Source organism: Scatophagus argus, chromosome 6, assembly GCF_020382885.2.
Source record: "Scatophagus argus isolate fScaArg1 chromosome 6, fScaArg1.pri, whole genome shotgun sequence".
In the NCBI taxonomy this organism is placed as follows: Eukaryota; Metazoa; Chordata; class Actinopteri; family Scatophagidae; genus Scatophagus; species Scatophagus argus.
In genome coordinates this window covers 8083455-8101508 of record NC_058498.1, presented here as the reverse complement: position 1 = coordinate 8101508, position 18054 = coordinate 8083455, and the positions used below count along the sequence as shown (strand labels likewise).

Here is an 18054-nt window from a genome sequence, read left to right as displayed (position 1 = left end):
TGTGTGGGGGGGGGGGGGGCATCAGCGATCGCCATGGCAACACATGCAGTGTGACGCAGGTAAAAGACACTGAAGGGAAGAGAGGTGGTGATTGGCTCGTAACTCGTAACGGTGTGTGCCTTTGTGTGGAAGAGATGTGTGGGTGGTAAAGAGGAGGAGGAGGACTCAATAGCCCTGCACTGAGATTAACACCCACACACCAAATACACACACACACACACAGTCCAAGCCTGTTAGCACGGTTAACAATTCAGTTTAGCAGTGAGATGAAATGATATGATTTAGCATGCTCCTTGAGCACTGACTTCAGAGGCAGTGGAAAGTAGTGCTATTTCCCCACCCCCAATCACAAATGCCATCTTATTATGTATGCAAGCATTTTGGTAGGAAAATATTCCCCACATCCCTCCCATGTGAACTCAACACATCCTGCTGTTTCACTTCAGTGCCATTAAAATGGACCTCTTGGCCTTTCAGCTGCCTTGGCAAAGAGTTTGTCTTGAATTTAATTAAATTCCAAAGGTTATTCTTTTCCTTTACTGCGGTTTTTCTTCCACTTGTCCTCTTCTGTCTCTCCCAGTCATCTTTTACAACCTTTCCTGTGTTATGTATGATCAGTGTCAAATGTGCTTTCACCCAAATTAACTGCACATATTCAGAATGAGTTTTTAGCGATGACACACATCATGTTTAAACTAAAGATTGGCTGAAGTTGTGTCATCTTGTCAGAGTTAGTATACAGCATTGTAAACACCAGTACAACACCTCCAACCAACATTTATCATTTATCTACTGTGCCTTTTTTTGTCAGAAAAGCAGCATGCTAGCAAGCACAGCTGCAGTCCATCAATTTCTACATCGGTTCTGCTCAGCAACAGTACTGCTCTTGAGCATTGTGACTGCATTTATAGACCGATGCACAGTAGTTCGCACAGTAATGTAGTTTTGTAGATGGGTCGGAGGGAAAATAAGACATGGTGTTAAGGTCTGCAGTCACCTGCATGTGCGTATGTGTGTGTGTTTCTTTGTCTGTTGTGAAAGTAGAGCATGAGATACAAACAATACAGGGACTTGCTCATCAAAAATATTGGATTGAAATTTAAATCCAGACAGTTAAAGAGGAGTAGGATCCGAAAAAAAAACATTATTAACTCAAGTGTCAAGCAACAGGATGACAACAAGACATCAGTCCAAACAAACTACAGTACAAAGAGGTCTAAGGGGCAGGCAAGTGGTTGCTGGGACTGAGAGGGTCAGACAAGGCAGAGTAATGGTTGGCACACTATGACTGGTGAGTGACAGAGACAAACAAGCAAGGGGAAAGTACTGACTGAGTGGTAATACTTGGCTGTGTTAGGGGAAACAGGGAACAGGTGTGAGGAAAGGTGGATGTTAAGTTGATGGATGAGACTGGAAAGCTCTCTAGCGACAGCTGCTGGACGAGTGGGGAATTGCATGGGCTGAAAAGCCAAAACACGGACGCAAGGAAATGATGGCATTGCAGTAATTTCTGAAGTCAGAAGCAGAAGATTAAGGGCGGTGGGTTCATCAGCGTCACCTGTGATGAAACCGTGTCCCTGTAAGACCTGGGGTTTATAACATATATCAGTTTTTGTTTCCCCAAGCATAAGTGGGTCACCAACCTCATGTCACAGTTGTGGATTACTTTGAAGACATGGACGTTGGCATTTTAAGATAAGATAAGATAAGATGAACTTTATTGATCCCGCAGTGGGGTAATTCACTTTTTGTGGCAGCTCACAAGGACAGAAGAGGAGTGCAAAAAGCAACAAGTGTGCAAAAACAGTTACAAAAGAATGTAGAGGTAAAATAAATGAACAATTTACAAGGTAAGTAAACACAGTACAATATACAGTTACATACAAGTCCTCCTAAGAAAAGAGGACTAGACCATTGAATTATGCAGTCTAACAGCAGTGGGAATGAAGGACCTGTGGTAGCTCCTTCCTACACTGAGGGTGTAGCAGCCTGCCGCCGAAGGAGCTGCTCAGAGCCTCCACTGTCTGATGCAGAGGGTCAGAGGTGTTGTCCATGATGGATGTCAGCTTGGCTAACATCCTCCTCTCACCCACCTCCTCCACGGAGTCCAGTGGGCAGCCCAGGACAGAGCTGGCCCTCCTGACCAGCTTATTTAGTCTCTTCCTGTCCCGGTCCGTGCTGCCCGGTCCCCAACAGACCACAGCGTAGTGAATAGCAGAGGCTGCCATAGAGTCATAAAATGTCCTTAGGAGAGGCCTGCACACTCCAAAGGTCCAAGTCGCCTAAGAAGGTGGAGGCGACTTTGGCCCTTCTTGTACAGGGCATTGGTGTTATGTGACCAGTCCAGTTTATGGTTGAGGTGAACACCCAAGTACTTAAAACTGTCCACAATCTCGATGTCCAAGCCCTGGATGTTCTGTGACATATGATATACTGGTGTAAGTGGTAATGTCCTTCTTCGGAAGTCGATCACCATCTCCTTTGTTTTACTGGTGTTTAAGCACAGGTGGTTGCGCTCACACCATTCCACAAAGTCCGCGATGACTGACCTGTACTCCGTCTCATTCCCCTCAGACACACAGCCAACAATGGCTGAGTCGTCAGAGAACTTCTGGAGGTGACATCTGCTGGTGTTGTAGGTGAAGTCCGAGGTGTAGAGGGTGAAGAGGAAAGGTGAGAGTACTGTTCCCTGAGGGGGCCCCGTGCTGCAGACTACCACCTCAGACATATAGTTACGCAGTCTCACATACTGTGGCCTGATTGCGTACTTGAGTTCACACTGAACTCTCTTCTGCTCCACTCTGTCCCCAGAAAAGAAAGCCCTCTTCTTCTGGTTCAGCTGGGCTTTCAGCTCAGGGGTCACACAGGGCTAGTTTTTGGAGAAACACCGTACCCTCCGGGTTGGCAAGGTGTTCTCCACACAGAAGTTGATGTAGCCTGTGATGCAGTCGGTCAGGCCAAGCGGGGGGGGGGGGGGGGGGGGGGTAGTTGTTGAACAAAGTTGTCACACATGTCCAAGTTAAGCTGTGATCCTCTCATAATAATCCAGAAGATGGTACAACCTCCTTAAACAATATTAGCATAACAGAACTACTAAAGCAAATGCTGACAATTTCCTATCCCATTGTAGCGGTAGTATTACAATTCTGTTTGATAATAATCTCATGACAGTTGCTTTATGTTTCCATACTTTTTACTATGAACATTGAGATTGCAGTTCAGTCAAGGATTTTCCAAACTTCACAGTCACTTTGGATTTTTTTGTGTGACCTTGATTGTACTTAATGCTTTGTTTTGAAAAAGGTGATCTGTACACTTTGATTAATTTTTGTTAGAAAATAGGGACCTTGGATTATTCTCAGGTCAAGATTTCCTGTTCTGTTTGTCACATATGAGAGTAAATGGAACATCTTTGTTATTAGGACAAGCATTGTAAAAATTCTGGTTTGGATTATTTCTGGCTCAATAAGCATAGCAAAAGAAAAACAAACCAGCCACACCTCTTATTGGAAAAGAAAAAGAAAATGAAAGTAAATGAGTGACTCAGTAAGCTACATAAGCTCAGTTCACAGCTCATATTGTCATTGTGTTCATTGTCAGCAATGTAGGCAAATAGAGCAAACAAGGTAAGTTCTTTTTCTGCATTAGAACAGAATAAGTTAAACACATTATTTTTTTTAATTCACTAAGTGATTTATTAATTCACTATGGGATTTGACTCAACTGTATGCTATGCTCTGCTTCGTGGTATTGGTGAAAACCAGAAACAAGAAACAAAATTAGAAACAAAAAAAGAAACAAACAAGTAGTCTGTACTATACTTTTTTAGATTTTAAAATTCATCTGCCTAATGTTATCTGTCTAAACAGACGCACCATGTTCTGCCCTGAATGTGGAATTCAAGTGGAAAAGTCATTTAAATTCTGTCCTGAATGTGGTTTCAAGTTATTCATCTTGACTCAAAAACAAACTCAGGGTAAGTTTTCCAACAGAGTTTTATAGTTTTCTGCAGTTTTCTTCTGTGACTAGACACCAACTGATCCATCTGTTGTTTTATGAAAAACCAATGCAGTCTACCAGGGTTAAATCACTTCATGTATTGATATCACATGTTTTTTAATATTGGCTAAACTAAAAATGTTTGACTTATCTTTGATTTACCCGTGCGCTTAAGTACCATGAAAGACTAAAACTGACATATTTACTGTGGTTAGGCTGCGTAATATGTTACATAATCAATTTTTACCCAGATGTGTCCACATCAGGACATCAATCATCAGTCACTGCTGGGGAGAAGAACCAAAAGGAGGATCAAGACCAAGTTCTAAGAAATGTTAAAGAAGAAAATGAAAACGTTGCCCAGACAAAGGTGAAAAGGCAAAATAAGAACAAAGTCCATACAGTTTTATTTCACAATCACAAGCATTTTCACAAGCCTTTACTTCCTCTTCCTGAAACTGCACATTTGTCTGCTAAGCAATAGGCCAGTATCTGCAAGGGCACACCAGATGGCAGGAGTGAAACTAAATACAGAAGAGCTGAGCACAGACTTTTAACTTCTCTGTATTCACCTGTAAAGAACATATGTGTTGAGCCAGTCTGTAAGCTATAGTATGGCACTTTATGAAGATTAGTGTGGGATAGCAAAATTAAAGCTGGATATAAAAGGTTCATGCAAAAACATCAACAATTGTTGTGTGATAAGTCAAAGAAAGTATTTTTATTGTAACATTAAGTCTTGCGTGGTGATCTACTGAAATAATAAGAAGTGAATAATAAGCACTATATAAAATCCATAACTATGACACTGTGTTTGTGGGGTTTTTTTTCATCCTCATGTGTTCTGGTTCTTTGGCTCAACACATTAACCACTTTATAAAACTGAAACTGATATCTGCCAAGTTAATCATTTAGACTCTTTTCAGGGGCAGCCTGCTAGTGATGGCTTCAAGCCAGCCAGAGATCTTCAAACACCTCAGGACCCAGCAGATAACACTGCTTGCTCAGGCACACTGGAAAAAGGAGCCACACCCTCACCCCCCAGTCACACACTCCCAGCTCGTGAATCAGTCACTAACAGAAAGCCACAAGTCACAGAGACGTGTAAAGAGGAAGAGAGGCTTTCTGCTGCAGCTCAGGAAAGTGACGGTCAACCATGCTGTGAAGCTGCCCCTGGATCAAACCCGTCTCAGTCCACAAGGCTGCCCTCATCTACATCTCCTAGTGATAAACTGACAGAGCAACCACCAGAGGCTTCATTAGATACTAGTACAGAGGAGAGCCCTGATGCAGTGCAAAGTCCTGTTGATGAGCCAAGTGCCATTCATTCTGAGCCATTGTCTACCTCTGCATCATCACTAACATCAACTGAAGGCTCCACTGCACCTGAATCATGTGGGCAAACACCTGAAGAATTTCATTCTGTGGCAAAGCAGTCTGCCTCTGAAAAAGATAAAGATAACACGACCTTTGATGAGACACAAAATATTTCTGCAAGACCGCATGACAATGAAAATCACACAAACACTGAGCAGCATACATTTGCTACACAAACTGCCAGGAAAGAAGACCAAGCTGCCAGAGATGAGAGATGTCACTCAGAAGATCCAAATACCAAAGAAACTGAGAATTCTGTTGATCCGTATCCTGTAACAGAGGGAACACTCGCTGGTGAATCGATCACTAACAGGATACCACAAGTCACAGAGACGTGTAAAGAGGAAGAGAGGCTTTCTGCTGCAGCTCAGGAAAGTGACAGTCAACCATGCTGTGAAGCTGCCCCTGGATCAAACCCGTCTCAATCCACAAGGCTGCCCTCATCTACATCTCCTAGTGATAAACTGACAGAGCAACCACCAGAGGCTTCATTAGATACTAGTACAGAGGAGAGCCCTGATGCAGTGCAAAGTCCTGTTGATGAGCCAAGTGCCATTCATTCTGAGCCATTGTCTACCTCTGCATCATCACTGACATCAACTGAAGGCTCCACTGCACCTGAATCATGTTTGCAAATACCTGAAGAATTTCATTCTGTGGCAAAGCAGTCTGCCTCTGAAAAAGATAAAGATAAAACGACCTTTGATGAGACACAAAATATTTCTGCAAGACCGCATGACAACGAAAATCACACAAACACTGAGCAGCATACATTTGCTACACAAACTGCCAGGAAAGAAGACCAAGCTGCCAGAGATGAGAGATGTCACTCAGAAGATCCAAATACCAAAGAAACTGAGCATTCTGTTGATCCGTATCCTGTAACAAAGGGAACACCCAAAAGCACAGAGGTAGTATTCAGTCAAATAGAAACTGACTCAGACTAACAAATTGTTAGCTTATAACAGGACTTATTACTCTTTCTTTTTTCATTTTTCACTGGAATGCCAAATGATAAAAACTAACTTAAAAACAACAAACCTGACTAAAATTTAACTAAATGTTTTCATCAAAGGCTACTGACTCCAAGTCAGCTGAGAAAACAAGCACACATGTGGCAGAGAAACAGGAACAGAAAGTGGAAAGCAGAGATTTAGATGTGCCCAGGCCATCAACAACCATCTACCCTGAAGAGAAGGCAGCAAATAGCTTGGAAACAATCACTAAACCTCAATCTGCCCAAATGTAGGTTTTGAATTTCTAAAAACTTTATGCTCTGTTTATTTCTAATTTGCTGTGTATGTATGTATGCATAAATCTAGTGCTACAAAATATTTTGATATTGTCTTATTTATTTCATTTAAAAAATACAAAGTTAACACTTATATATGATTTTTTTGTTTTAGTTTACCAAGCAGTGATTTGTTACCAGTGTACTTCCATGCCGTCACCTCCAAAGATTTGCATTTGGATCCAGGCAAGGATTTAATTTTCTTAAGGTCTGGCAAATTATTTGGAACATGGGATGTACATGGCCAGGAAATGTCCTTCTCCAGGTATGACATCTTTTGAAAAACATATTCTTCCTAATCTAATGAAAAGCTTAATGTCTGAAATTGATTTTCTTGTTCAGCTGTTTTATGCTTTCTGTCACTCCTGAAAACAGCCACATATGAATGAGAAAAAGGCTGAAAACAAACATTACAGACATTACAGCTGTTAATACATATATACAGTTAACCATTGTTAATCATTTCAGTTATTTTACTTGCCCCAAATTTTGGCAAAAAGTACATTTATCAGCCATTATGTTTCCTGCATATTACTCCAGAGATGAAATACTGATTCACTAGTTCAGGGAAGGGGTTACACTAAAACAAATGTTTTCTTCACTAAAATCCAAGGAAACAAGGGACTTTTTAAAAAATTACTTTTATCACCTAGCAGTCTAGTATTGTTCAGCAAATTGTTTGCTTTGATATTATTGGTTTGCAACATCTTTGCCTGTTCCATCACTAATAGTATCTGCTGTGTTTCACAGGCCAACAGGAGACAACGGATATCTTGTTGAAGGAAAAGTTATGATTCACAAGAGCATAATTCATGAGAGCATACCCTACAAATACGTAATTTGCAAGCGCTGTGAAAAAGGCTATGAGTGCATGTATGAGACCATCTACCAGAAAGACAAAAACCAATACATCAACAGGTGCCTGACAATCAAGCCCGAGCTTTTGACAAAAGAAGGTAATCTGTTCACTTCTCTTCTCTACACTCAACAGCTCAGCAGCAACTTCTGTTCCTGTTTATAGACTAGAACCTCACCAGTAAATTACCTGGGCAGATGTCTGACAGCATTAATTTGCTGTAGATATTTTGTTATTGGCGTAAAATCTCAACAATAATAAACAAACAACTGTAGTACAGAAAAGCCTCATTGATTCATATGAGGTAATTCCGAAGCAGTTTCTTCATTAAATAGTCCCATTCAGAACACTGATGAGTTAATCTCAGGTCACCAAAGGGGTCAATGCAATGCAGATTAACACATAAAGCTTTTAACATATTAATTTTGCACTCCTGGTAATCCAAGGGGAGTGGCACCAGTATGATGATGTGATCCATCTCGAGCTGAAGAAGGGTGTGTGGCCTTGGAATTCTTCTACCAAAGAAGTTGTGATGAAAGAAAGAGACCGAGCTGGCCGGGTGATGCTGAATATCATCTTTGACCTTCTTACAACTTGGAATGAACCAAATGTGGACAACTTCTTTTGCTTGCTACAACAGTTTTTTGTAACGTACAGCTCTCCTGTACTTCATGATGATTACGAGGAAAGACCGTGGGGATTGTCATATGGTCAAGAACAGGTAAATCTTTAGGGTTTTATTCGAGAACAGCACATCTTTCCCTAAAAACTGAGACTAATTGAATTGCTTGAAATCATTGTTTTCAGCAAGAAATATCATCAGAATATAAGCATTAAATGTTGGGTGTTACCTTCTTCCCTTTTTTTGTAGGTAAAAATCCTGCTCAAATCTTTTCTGGAGAAATACATTATTTCCCAGCAGCAAAAAACACCACAATCCATCCTGCCACCTCTGCACGCAGGAGTGGTTGCTTTGCTCGTTTTCAACAAATATCTGAAACATGAAATGACGAGCCACCTATCTACTCTGTGCGATCTTCTATGCCTACCCATGAAGCCACAACACCATTTTTTGTCTTTCTGGGAAGACTTTGCAAGTCCTTTAGTATATAAAAAGAGGTAAATATTGTGTGATTGAAGTTAACATAACAGTTGTTTCTAGTTTTGATGATTTCAGTGTAAATGCTTACCTTTTACAAAGCAGTTTTAATGTGTGATAGAACAACATAATGGGCTTTCCAAATACTGAGTACTTCTTTCTTCATTATAAAACTAATTAACCTAATTCGTGGTTTCTCCTCTGGTATAGTGTTGCAGATGCTGTTGAGATGCTTTGCAGCAATGCTAGACGATGCCATATTGAGAAGTGGGTCTTGGTCATCCCTCTCATTCACCTACTCAGAGGAGAAAGCAAGCCATTTGAGGAAGTTCCACCGGTCTTCAATCCACAGTTTGACTCATGGACAGGCTTGAGGAGCAATGAAGGAGCACATGGTAATGCAAGGTATGCAAGGTAAGTGTTTTTCTCCTACAAGGATGCATACAGAATCTGTTTGGAATATTTAAAAAAATTTTTAAAAAAAGTAAACACAAACGCAATTTTGTACAGCTGCCCTAAACATCTGTAATAAGAGCCTCCGGTTACAGTGTTTTACTTTAATAGCTGCCTTTGATGTTTTATCCTAATATTTCATAACAAACTTTTTAAAATAATTCCTCGACATTTTAAGAACAATGTTGACATTGTTAGTTTGATAACTAATGGAGACCCCAGGATGTCACGACTCTGGGTCAAGAATTTGAACTTTTGCTGACATCATGTTGTTTTTCTCCCCTCACAACTCTGGCTTTAAAGTAGGAATGTGATCCAGATCATGAAACAACATGCATACCTGACAGACATTGATCATCTTCTTGTGCACTCTTGGATGTCTCTGCTGCGTGTGGATGATCTAAAAAGCTTTGTATCTGGTGTGCGAGTGGAGCTTCTAGATATTCTTCATTATGTGCAGTTCAGTATCAAATCTGGAATAAATCACAAGGTAGGTTTCTTTGAAGTACCCCTGATCAATATTTCTGATAACTAATAACTATCTATCAAGGAACAATGTGACATCAATTTGACCAGGTGACTGACTCACTTGTTTTAATGATCACCTGAAGCTGTAGGTTCTCTTAGCCATATTGAGCTTTGCAATGATATTTTTTCTTAGCTTCCTGGCCTGCTACTTTATTGTTTTGTTTCACTGTTACCCCTCTTGTAGATGTTGTTGCTTGTGCTGTGTTTAATGAAAAAACTCATTGTATACCCATTATACCTGCTCAGTACCAAACCACAGATACACTAGCTGGTGAACACAGTGGAGCATTTAGCAGTAAAAGAGACAGATATTTCCCAGGAGCTGAGAAATTTAGACTACAAAGTCAGGATTATGTCAGTGTTGTGTTCACAGCTTGTCTCTTCCACCCCCAAACAAACAAACAAAAAAGACTTTGTGGGGTTTTCTATAAATGTTAGTACTTGCTTTGAACTACTGCATGTCTTCAAATTATGTGTGTTATTTGAATTACAGGCTTTGAAAGAGTTGGCATTGCATCTCATCGACAGAGAAGTATATCGCAACAACAAGTAAAAAACTAATTCTAATACAGTAATGAATTTCAGCATCTATACTGCTAGTAACCTTTATGCTCACACTCCATTAATTAAAATATTTTTTCCTGATAGGTTTGAAGACAAATATGGAGAGTGTTGCCTGAAAACTGCGGCAGTGCTTCTTGGTTCTGTCTGCCGTTACACAACAGACCCAGAACACTGTGATATTCCTATTTTCTTTCTTGATCTGGTCTGTCTGATTGCCAAAGCATATGACCACACTGAATCCCAGGTTAGACTCACCTGTCACACTTTCATGTCTCCATACAAAGCCGCAGTCAAGTTTACAGCAACTGCTTCATTCTTTTACTTTGTCTATCTTATATGAAGGAAAAAAGATAATTTAGCTGATGTGTATTAACACATTTTGGGAATAAATTAATTAGTTGAAAATGAGTAGTTTAAATTATAAGTCTCTGTGTAAATTCTTTATCAAAAGCACCGTACACGGCATAACTGAAAACATATACTGGCTCTGAAATGCAAGCAGTGCAACTACAGATTTAAACATTGACTATGTTATCCATAATAACTTTTCACTATTATTCCAGTCAAGAGAGAGAATTCATGAAGAGTCAATTGGGGATGCATTACAAACAATGAGGCAATGGCGGAGAAATACCTTTAGAAACAAACTGCTTAATGAATGGAATCGTTCACATTTTTCTGTACCACGGGAAATTGAGGTAAGTGGAAATGAAAGACTGTCATGTACTTTATTCATGGATCTGTCACGGTCTTAGTCATTTGATGTTGTATGCAGTACTTAAAATGTTATGCAATTGACCTTTAAAATTCAATTTAAAGTGACTATTTTTTTTAGGTATGGAAGAAATTACTCTCACTATCCTTCAGTCATGAGGAACATACTTCATTTTGGAGAGCTACCTTCATGGAGGATTTTGAAGGGAAACTAAAACAAGTAAGACTGGATTTGTGTGTCTGCTAATGTACTTTACCTGTGCACTTCAGAAATGAATCTGAACAAACGTGCTTGTGTGGCAGGAAAGTCCAGTGAATCAGATTGGAATATATTCTGACAAGATGGAAGAGCTGAGCAGAACGAGTCCATTGTTATGTAGCACAATGGAGAAATGTGCATTGGAGGCGACTGCAGCTGTTTGTCAGGTATGATTTTGATCAGTGCTGAGTAGTTAATAAATGCATTGTGAAATTCGGAATGTAACTACATAATGATCTTTTTTGTCTTTATTCACAAATAGTTTTATCTCCTTCAAAGCAGTTATAACTGTTTAACTGCATAAAATTGCTATTTGGGAATACCTGTATTAACTACTCCCAAAAACACATCATGCAGAGGAAAAACAAAATTTGGTTTTGGTTTTTGACCAAAAGGAATCTCATGCACTGTTCTTGCCATAAACTTATTAATTAAATCAGTACATCTGTCACCTATTTTAGACTTCGAAGTTTCCTCCTCTGCACCTGCATGGCAAATGTGAATTTTTTTTTCTCGATATTAACTAGACTTGAAATAAACAATTCTGATTGAAAATTTACTCTTGTGTTCAGCTGATGATGCTATTTGGAGTTCAACTACTGTTGTGCTTTGTTCTGTTTAGGATAAATCTGGCAAAGCTCTATCAGCTCTATTGGAGAAACATGATATCACAAAGTTTGGGAAGCTGATGTCCGTTGTTGTGCTGAACTCATGGCCAACAGATGCAAAAGGAAATTACACTCAAGGCGAGGACTTGGTATTTGAGTACCTTATAAATTGGCCCATGGCCAAAACTGTCTTCCAAATGACAGGTAAACACTCAAGTACAAATACTTACTAATATAATGTAAAATGGTCGCCCTCTGACATACAGTGTGTGTGTGTGTGTGTGTGTGTGTGTGTGAGTGAGTGTGTGGGTAGGTGGGTAAAAGAAAACAGTAATGTCTTAAGAAAGAAGGAAAGTAAAGGCTGGCTGACAATGTTTTGGGCTTATATCAGGGTGGCATATTTAATTTAGTTTTTGTATATATTGTGTATACATATCTCCTTGTAAAATGTTTTGTAGTTTACTCTTTGCACACCTGTTTTCCAGGTGCAAGAGGAAAGCTGATCGACAAATTGTCAAATGAAGCGCAAATCCGGATGACTTTGGCGAGTTCAGCATTCAAATCTGTGTCAGAGAAGTTCCTCAGTGGAGAGATCCAAATTAAAACATTAAACCAAATACTCCAGAAAGAAGATGAGTTTGTTGACTTGCTGAAGATAGGTGAATAATAATATCTGTCTCTGTTGCTTTCTCATTAACTTCTTCCTTTGACTGCTCTTATACTCCATATACTTTTTTTCTTTTACCTCTTCTGCTGCTTCCTCCTGCACCAGATTGTGTGCATAAATCTCTTTCAGTTTGTTTTATTGTAATTTCAACTTGCACAACACATTTGTCCTAAACTATGAAATGTTTATATACTTAACAATTAAGTTCAGGCTTCAATTTTAGTGCAGTCGTATAAAATATATAGAAGATTATCAACTAAATTCAGTGTTCTCAAATTTAATTGAACTAGTACTGGAATGTAAGTCTTTATTACAGCATGTCCATTATCTGAAAGGCTGGCTCACCACATTACAACAAGCATACTCTCCCCTTTTCTCTTGCTGGTACATAGTAATGCAAATAGTTCTATTTTTTGTTTGATCAAGTTTTGAGACCTCTTCTGTCTCAGCTGCTGTCTACAACATACAGATTGAATTTGTGAACTTGTGGTCAAAGAATTAAAAAAAAAAATCTCTTTAGTAACTGCGGTCTCTGGGAACCTGTCCATGTGGATATTCCATAGATTTAACTGTCAGAAGTTCAGTTCTAAGCAGGAACTGCTTTTTTTCTGACAAAGATAAAGATGTTAATTATAAACTTCCTATGGTGATGTTGCTGTTGCACTTCAGCTTTAATCATGCAGTGCTGCTAATATCACAAGTAGATAAACAGTTACCTCCAATTCATTGCAGTGGCAACAGAGATCTCAGTGGTGGATATATTTTATCCACCAAAAGAATTTCCCTTCGATAAATAAAGGAATTCTGATTCTGATTAAAATCTGGGCAAACAAAACAATCTGCATGAATCAATAACTGTTTGGATGTTTATTTTGTTATTAGGCAAACCAATCCTTAAAAGCAACGGTTTCTAACTGCTTGACATGTGATCGCCCAAGAGTGATTTCCCTTCAGGACTTTTGTGATGGCTTGATGTAATTGTTTAATATGTCAATTATTACCCAATACACAAAAAAACAAAGATTAGAGAAAAGTACAAAACAGATGCAAACAACAGGTGGCTTGGAGTCCAGATAATAATAGTCGAAACCAAGAAGTTAAAAACAGTGAGCACAAGGAACAAAACAATCGCATGGAATGAAGAAACACTGAGGATAGAGAAGACAGCAAACCAGAAGCACAAAACACAGACCAACTGACAGCAGGGAGAACACAGGTATATATAGACAGAGGGAACTCGACACAGGTGAAATCAATCAGAGTGGGGCAAGCAGTCTGAAAAGGAGGGAACACAGATAAAGACAAGAAATGTAAAGCTACACAGGAGACAAGAGAAGAGATATCTTCGAAATAAAACTGGAAACTAACTAAAGATGCACTTCAAACCTTAACACAATTTTGATATGTGTTATTATTTGTTGAGCATCACAGCTGTAATTCGTCTGCTGTGGTTGTATTCATCAAGTGTTTTTGTTCTTCTAGATGGCTTTTGTGATGATGGTCGTTGCAAAGATGGCAGCAACATGAAAAGATTCCTGAGAAAAAGAAGGCAAGAAATGGAAGCTGTCCATAATGAGAAGGAGCTGGTCAAGGTTCTCCTACAAATCTGCCAGGAGCTTCCACAACATGTCAAAGGTGGGCAGTCCTGGCACAGTGAGTGAAAATATGGTTTTGTGTTCAAGTTTATTTTAGAAACATAGTTTTTGGACAAGAATGCTATGCTATGTGCATTTTATCATCACAAATTGTGTTGTTATTTCTTGTAGAATTATATTTGTTTGCATACTCCTGATTCAAGTCATGTAGATGTGATGTGTGGAGACCTTCAAGGAGATCTAACTTGGCATAAAATGATAGGGAAGGTACAAATCAAGGCCAGGGTCAGTTGTATATTGATGCCACAGATTTGCTATTGATGCGATTGAATTACAGACAGGTGGAAGGTGTTTGCATTTTGTAATTTGTATTTTCTCTGATGCAGCAAAAATTAAGGATCTTGGGACAGCAATATCTTAAATAGGCAAAGCAAGAAAAACAGCACAAGCTATTGACCCAAGGGCTCATCAGCTGCATATTGTTGGAAAGCCCCCCCCCCCCCCCCACCCCCATATATATATATATATATATATATATATATATATATATATATATATATATTTACAATAATATCTTTTAATCCACAGTTGACTTCAAGGGGTTGGACAAAACACTTCATCAGAATATTGAGATGATGAATCTAAATGAATTCATGAAGGTTCACACTCTTGATGGACAGACTTCTCCTGATACTGGTCAGGTCACTTACTTTAACCTTTGTGATATCACCCGTCAAATGGCTTCAGAACTTCATGTCATTAATGACAGCACAATCTTCAAAATGTGCTGGAAAGCTCAAGTGGAAGACCTGTCTCAAGACCAACCTGATGTAGATGGTACTGAAGATGTCAGTGTAAATGAAGAAATCTACACTCTTGACTTGGTCTACAGCAAAATATTCCAGAGTTGCTACAGCAGGTACAAAGACCTTTATGAAGGTCTGAAAAGTGGGGAACTGTTACTGGAGGAACTTGACAGCATCTTCAACTTTAAAGGGAACTGCGAAGACTTGCAAAAAGAGTTAGACATCATGTGCAGAACAAATCCCCGTGATGACAGAAGATGGATCAGAGAAAGGATTCAGCAGATTCAACAGTACTATGAACTTTGTAGTACAATAGATTCTGCGAAAATCATCATGGATATCAGGAATGCAATATGTCCAGAAGGAGACTTCAGAGTACTGGAGAAAATGCTGCAAATGGTACGTTTCCTAATAATTCAGATAAAGTTAATAAGATCATATTTGTCCTTTGAAGTTGAGCTAAAATTAAAAATGTTGGCTTAATCCTTTTATATTGCATCCACAGGCAATCAGTTAATCTTAACATTTCATGGGGGGTGGGCCTCACTGTTAACAGAGTAGAGAGTTAGAAATAGAGAGTTAGAAGGCCTATCAGCAAGTCAGTCCCAGGGTGCCAGGAGCAAATAATACTGTATTCCCTGTTGTCAAACTCTGTCAGTTAATGGATGCTGTGTTTTGGCCGCACTTCAAGCATGTTTATCAGCTGTGTTCACTAGCAGCTCCCACTCAGGCAGAGTGAACTACAGAACTAGTTAATGTGTGATGTTGGGGGGTGTAATGCATATCTTCCTACAGTGACATAACTGATAATAGGTTATTTGTATTGCACTTATAAAAAACAGTATTATAAAATGCTTTACAACAAATAAATAGATTTTTTTTTATTTAACAGGGACAAGTGCAATCAAACATAGTTCCAAAAAAAAAAAAAAAAAAGCATTGCAGCTGATGCGTTGCACAAGAGTTTATAGCTAATGCTAATTCACAACTCCTGCCCCTGGTTGGCCCTTTCTACACGCACACATACACACACACCATTTCTGCATGCACACACACACACACCGAGAGAACCAACAAAATTTTAAAACACTAATTCACTCACCGCTCACTCTCACTCTCACTCTCACAGTGATATTTACAAATGGGTACACATTTGGTTACTTGTAAGCCAAGACTTGACCTTAATAGTGAATGCTTTAAACTCAGACATAGTCTTGAGCTCAGCTGGCAAGGAATTCCACAGCTTTGCTCCTTTGCAAGAGAAGGCAGACTGACCAAATGAGGTTCTGCAGTGTGGAATGCCACAGTTACCATTTATTGAACCTCTGGTGACTCTGTTGCTGTTTTGTCTCTGGACAAATGAACTGAGGGGTTCGGGTGCTAAATTATTGATACACTTGAACATTAATTTGAGAAAGCATAAATCACGAAAGCTTTCAAAGCTTATCAGTTTATACTTCTCCAGAATACTGCAGTGATGGATGCGGACTGGCTTTTTGTCCATAATTTTTATAGTTTGATTGTACAGTGAACTGATGAATTTTGTGACTGTGGGAGAGGCCTGTGCCCAAGTGGTCATGCAGTATGATATATGTGAAATCATAGCATGCATGCACAAAAGGGCAGCCTGAATTGGGATATAATGTCTAATTAATTTGAAACAATTTAAATTACTTTTTATTGTTTTTGAGACTTTCTCAATGTGCTTATCAAATTTCAGTTATGTTCAAGGTTAATTTTTGTAATTGAAAAACACATTGAGACTGTCTTATTTAAATTTAGCACCAAATGATTTTTGCTGAGCCACTGACTCACCTCGTTCATACAGGCAGACAAAACCTCTGCAGCCTGTTCTGGTGTTTTTGCGGGTGCATAAAAAAACTGCATCGTCCACATAAAGTTGACAACTGACACCATTGCAGGCTACAGGCAAGTCATTTATAAAGAGCCTAAACAGCAAGGGTCCCAGTATAGACCCCTGTTTATCCTGGGCCACTTTAACACACTGTTGTCTATCACCAAGATAAGATGCAAACCAGTCCACTGCCTCGGAGGAGATCCTAATATATTTCTAATATAACGGCAATTAGTAGCAGTGTCAAGTCAAAAGTCAAAGACAATCACACACTCACACTCACACCTCGGGGCAATGCAGAGCAGCCAATTGACCTAATGTGCATGTTTTTGGGACTGTGGGAAGAAGCTGGAGTATCCGGAGAAAACCCACGCAGGCACAGCGGGAACATGCAAAGTCCACACAGACCTGGATTCAAACCTGGAACCCTCTTGCTGTGAGGCACTAAGACAGCGCTAACCACTGCACCACCATGCCACCCATCCCATATCATTTTGATAAAAGTAGTTTGAGGAAAATGAACGTCCTGTAATATATAATAATAAACGTGTCAAATAGGTCATCTAAATTCTAATTCATATATATCATTATATTTTCAATGATTTTGTGCTGTAAATGTTGTATTTTCAGAATCAAACTGACTTCAAGAAAATGAGCCTGAACTGCATCGATAATACCTTCGTGGAGGCCCACAAGATTCTGATGGACATTACAAACGACCGCAGGGAATGTCTTTGGCAACTTGCACAAAGCCGAGAGTTTGTCCTGTGGATTAAACAAGCACTCGAAGGTACAGTAGATACCATTTATTGTAATCAATATCAAACAAAATAATTTGTTCCAGATTTAGGAAATTTTTATTTGCAGATATCAATGAGCTGAAAGTTTTTGTCGACCTGGCAACCATATTTGCTGGAGAAAATGACCTGGATGTGGATCGAGTGGCCTGTTTTCATGATGCTGTCCTTGGTTATTCATCTATGTTGTATGGACTGAAGCGGGATTCTGATTTTGAGGCCTTCAGTGAGTTGCTGTTAAAATTGTGGAGAGCACTTGAAAATGACAGAAACATACCAATGAAGCTGGTGAGATTTCAACCTTTATGTTACTACCATAACTAAGTTGCTACTGCAATCAAAGCACAACCAATCAAAAGTAACTAAGTTGTAATATGATATAAACCAAATTGTTAAAAAATGGAAGCGCGCTTAAGGGCACTTCTTCAATCAGTACCCCTTCATTATCAACATTTTATTAAATCTTTTGAGAAATGGTGTATCTTCTGTGGAGTGAGGCTTCCTAGTTTGCTAAAGTTTTATTTTATCTCAATCCATTAAATGGATAAATGGCTACTGTTTATTTTGTTGACCAAACCAAACTGAT

At 39.2% G+C, this 18054-nt stretch overlaps 1 protein-coding gene across 6 annotated transcripts in view; it reads left to right on the top strand.

Annotated features, from left to right (window-relative positions):
* Positions 1 to 3540: 3540 nt before the first annotated feature.
* The window catches only part of LOC124060502 (E3 ubiquitin-protein ligase rnf213-alpha-like), a 44893-nt gene continuing 30379 nt past the window's right edge, over positions 3541 to 18054 (top strand). Inside the window, exons 1-23 of one of the 6 annotated variants that reach the window (XM_046391565.1) lie at positions 3541 to 3626; positions 3870 to 3976; positions 4251 to 4369; positions 4926 to 5578; positions 5681 to 6287; positions 6452 to 6621; positions 6783 to 6932; positions 7418 to 7623; positions 7970 to 8244; positions 8395 to 8642; positions 8833 to 9036; positions 9379 to 9565; positions 10097 to 10152; positions 10252 to 10411; positions 10731 to 10865; positions 11003 to 11101; positions 11185 to 11307; positions 11763 to 11952; positions 12234 to 12407; positions 13898 to 14050; positions 14599 to 15215; positions 17302 to 17461; positions 17539 to 17756. In XM_046391565.1, coding sequence (XP_046247521.1) covers positions 3877 to 3976; positions 4251 to 4369; positions 4926 to 5578; positions 5681 to 6287; positions 6452 to 6621; positions 6783 to 6932; positions 7418 to 7623; positions 7970 to 8244; positions 8395 to 8642; positions 8833 to 9036; positions 9379 to 9565; positions 10097 to 10152; positions 10252 to 10411; positions 10731 to 10865; positions 11003 to 11101; positions 11185 to 11307; positions 11763 to 11952; positions 12234 to 12407; positions 13898 to 14050; positions 14599 to 15215; positions 17302 to 17461; positions 17539 to 17756 — 5004 coding nt within the window. In that variant the 5' untranslated portion in view covers positions 3541 to 3626; positions 3870 to 3876. Of the gene's footprint in view, positions 3627 to 3869; positions 3977 to 4250; positions 4370 to 4925; positions 6288 to 6451; positions 6622 to 6782; positions 6933 to 7417; positions 7624 to 7969; positions 8245 to 8394; positions 8643 to 8832; positions 9037 to 9378; positions 9566 to 10096; positions 10153 to 10251; positions 10412 to 10730; positions 10866 to 11002; positions 11102 to 11184; positions 11308 to 11762; positions 11953 to 12233; positions 12408 to 13897; positions 14051 to 14598; positions 15216 to 17301; positions 17462 to 17538; positions 17757 to 18054 lie in introns of all 6 variants that reach the window. The other 5 variants (XM_046391563.1, XM_046391562.1, XM_046391561.1 and 2 more) reach the window with 5 other exon arrangements.